The sequence below is a fragment of the Calidris pugnax genome, unplaced genomic scaffold (genome assembly GCF_001431845.1).
Source record: "Calidris pugnax isolate Ruff unplaced genomic scaffold, ASM143184v1 scaffold285, whole genome shotgun sequence".
NCBI classification, from domain to species: Eukaryota; Metazoa; Chordata; class Aves; order Charadriiformes; family Scolopacidae; genus Calidris; species Calidris pugnax.
This window is the reverse complement of record NW_015091000.1, coordinates 61,566-62,524: the sequence shown is the minus strand read 5'-3', so window position 1 is coordinate 62,524 and position 959 is coordinate 61,566. Positions and strand designations below refer to the sequence as shown.

Genomic DNA, 959 nt, shown 5'->3' with positions numbered 1-959 from the left:
CCCCCCACTGCCAGCGGTTTTCAGACCCAATTAATGCCATTTTCTAACCACTGGACAGTGAAATCAAGCCCTTGCTGCAGGCCCTTACAGGGCTCGTTTGCAATTTCCCCTCCGTTCCTCGGAGCAGATTCATTCCCCCCCCAAGGAATCAGCCGCGTTTTATTGCTCTTTGGCTTCGTGGTCCTTTGGGACCGAGGAGCTGGGGCTCCGCCCCGGGGCTCACGGCATCCCCGCCTGCCCAGGGCAGCACCCACACTCAAAAGTCCAGCCCCCTGTGTCCAAACATCACACCCTGTGCCCAGCGCAGCCACGAGCGGACACCTCCGAGAGCCTGTGACCAGTTTGATTTAAATCTGGATGGATGGATGGATGGATGGATGGATGGATACAAGGGGTTCCCGGGGCTCATAGCCCATCCCTCCATCCCACCTCCATCTCTGCAGGTCTGCTGCTGGAGCGGATTTTGCAACTCATCCGGCTGAACTTGGGAATCCCGTTCCCATGGCAACGGCAGAGCCGGGTCCCACGAGCGGGGGATGCTTCGGGGCCAAAACCCAGCGGTTCCACACCTGGGCCCCTTTTCAAAAACGCTTCCTTCCTTTTGCTCAACATCTTCTATGAGGCTTCGTTTTGCAAACCAGAAGCAATTGGGAGACAAATTGCTCAGGTTTGGAGGGAGGGAAGGGGGGGGCGTCACCTCCTCCTTCTTCTCCAGCTCGGGAAAACGGGCAGAAAGCTTCAATTTGAGCCCAAAATGGCATCGCCACTGCTGTGACTGCAACAATAAAGCACTTCCAGTGGCAGAAAAAAGCCACAAGCATTTCCCCCGGCTGCAGCATCCTGATTTCTCAGCCCACGGTGGGGGCAGGACCTGGCAGCACCCCCCCTTCCCCATCCTCCCACCCCCTCCCCACGGCTGGATCCCAGCCTGGACCCGGCGAGATATTTATGGTTTTTTT

The 959-nt window shown here is 57.6% G+C and overlaps 1 protein-coding gene across 1 annotated transcript in view; it reads right to left on the bottom strand.

The window, feature by feature from the left end:
* LOC106895878 (calcium/calmodulin-dependent protein kinase type IV-like) overlaps nt 1-228 on the bottom strand; it is an 8,031-nt gene extending 7,803 nt beyond the window's left edge. Inside the window, exon 1 of the mRNA XM_014955539.1 lies at nt 224-228. Within this exon, the coding sequence (XP_014811025.1) occupies nt 224-228 (5 nt within the window). The remainder of the gene's footprint in view (nt 1-223) is intronic.
* Between the last annotated feature and the right edge of the window lie 731 nt (nt 229-959).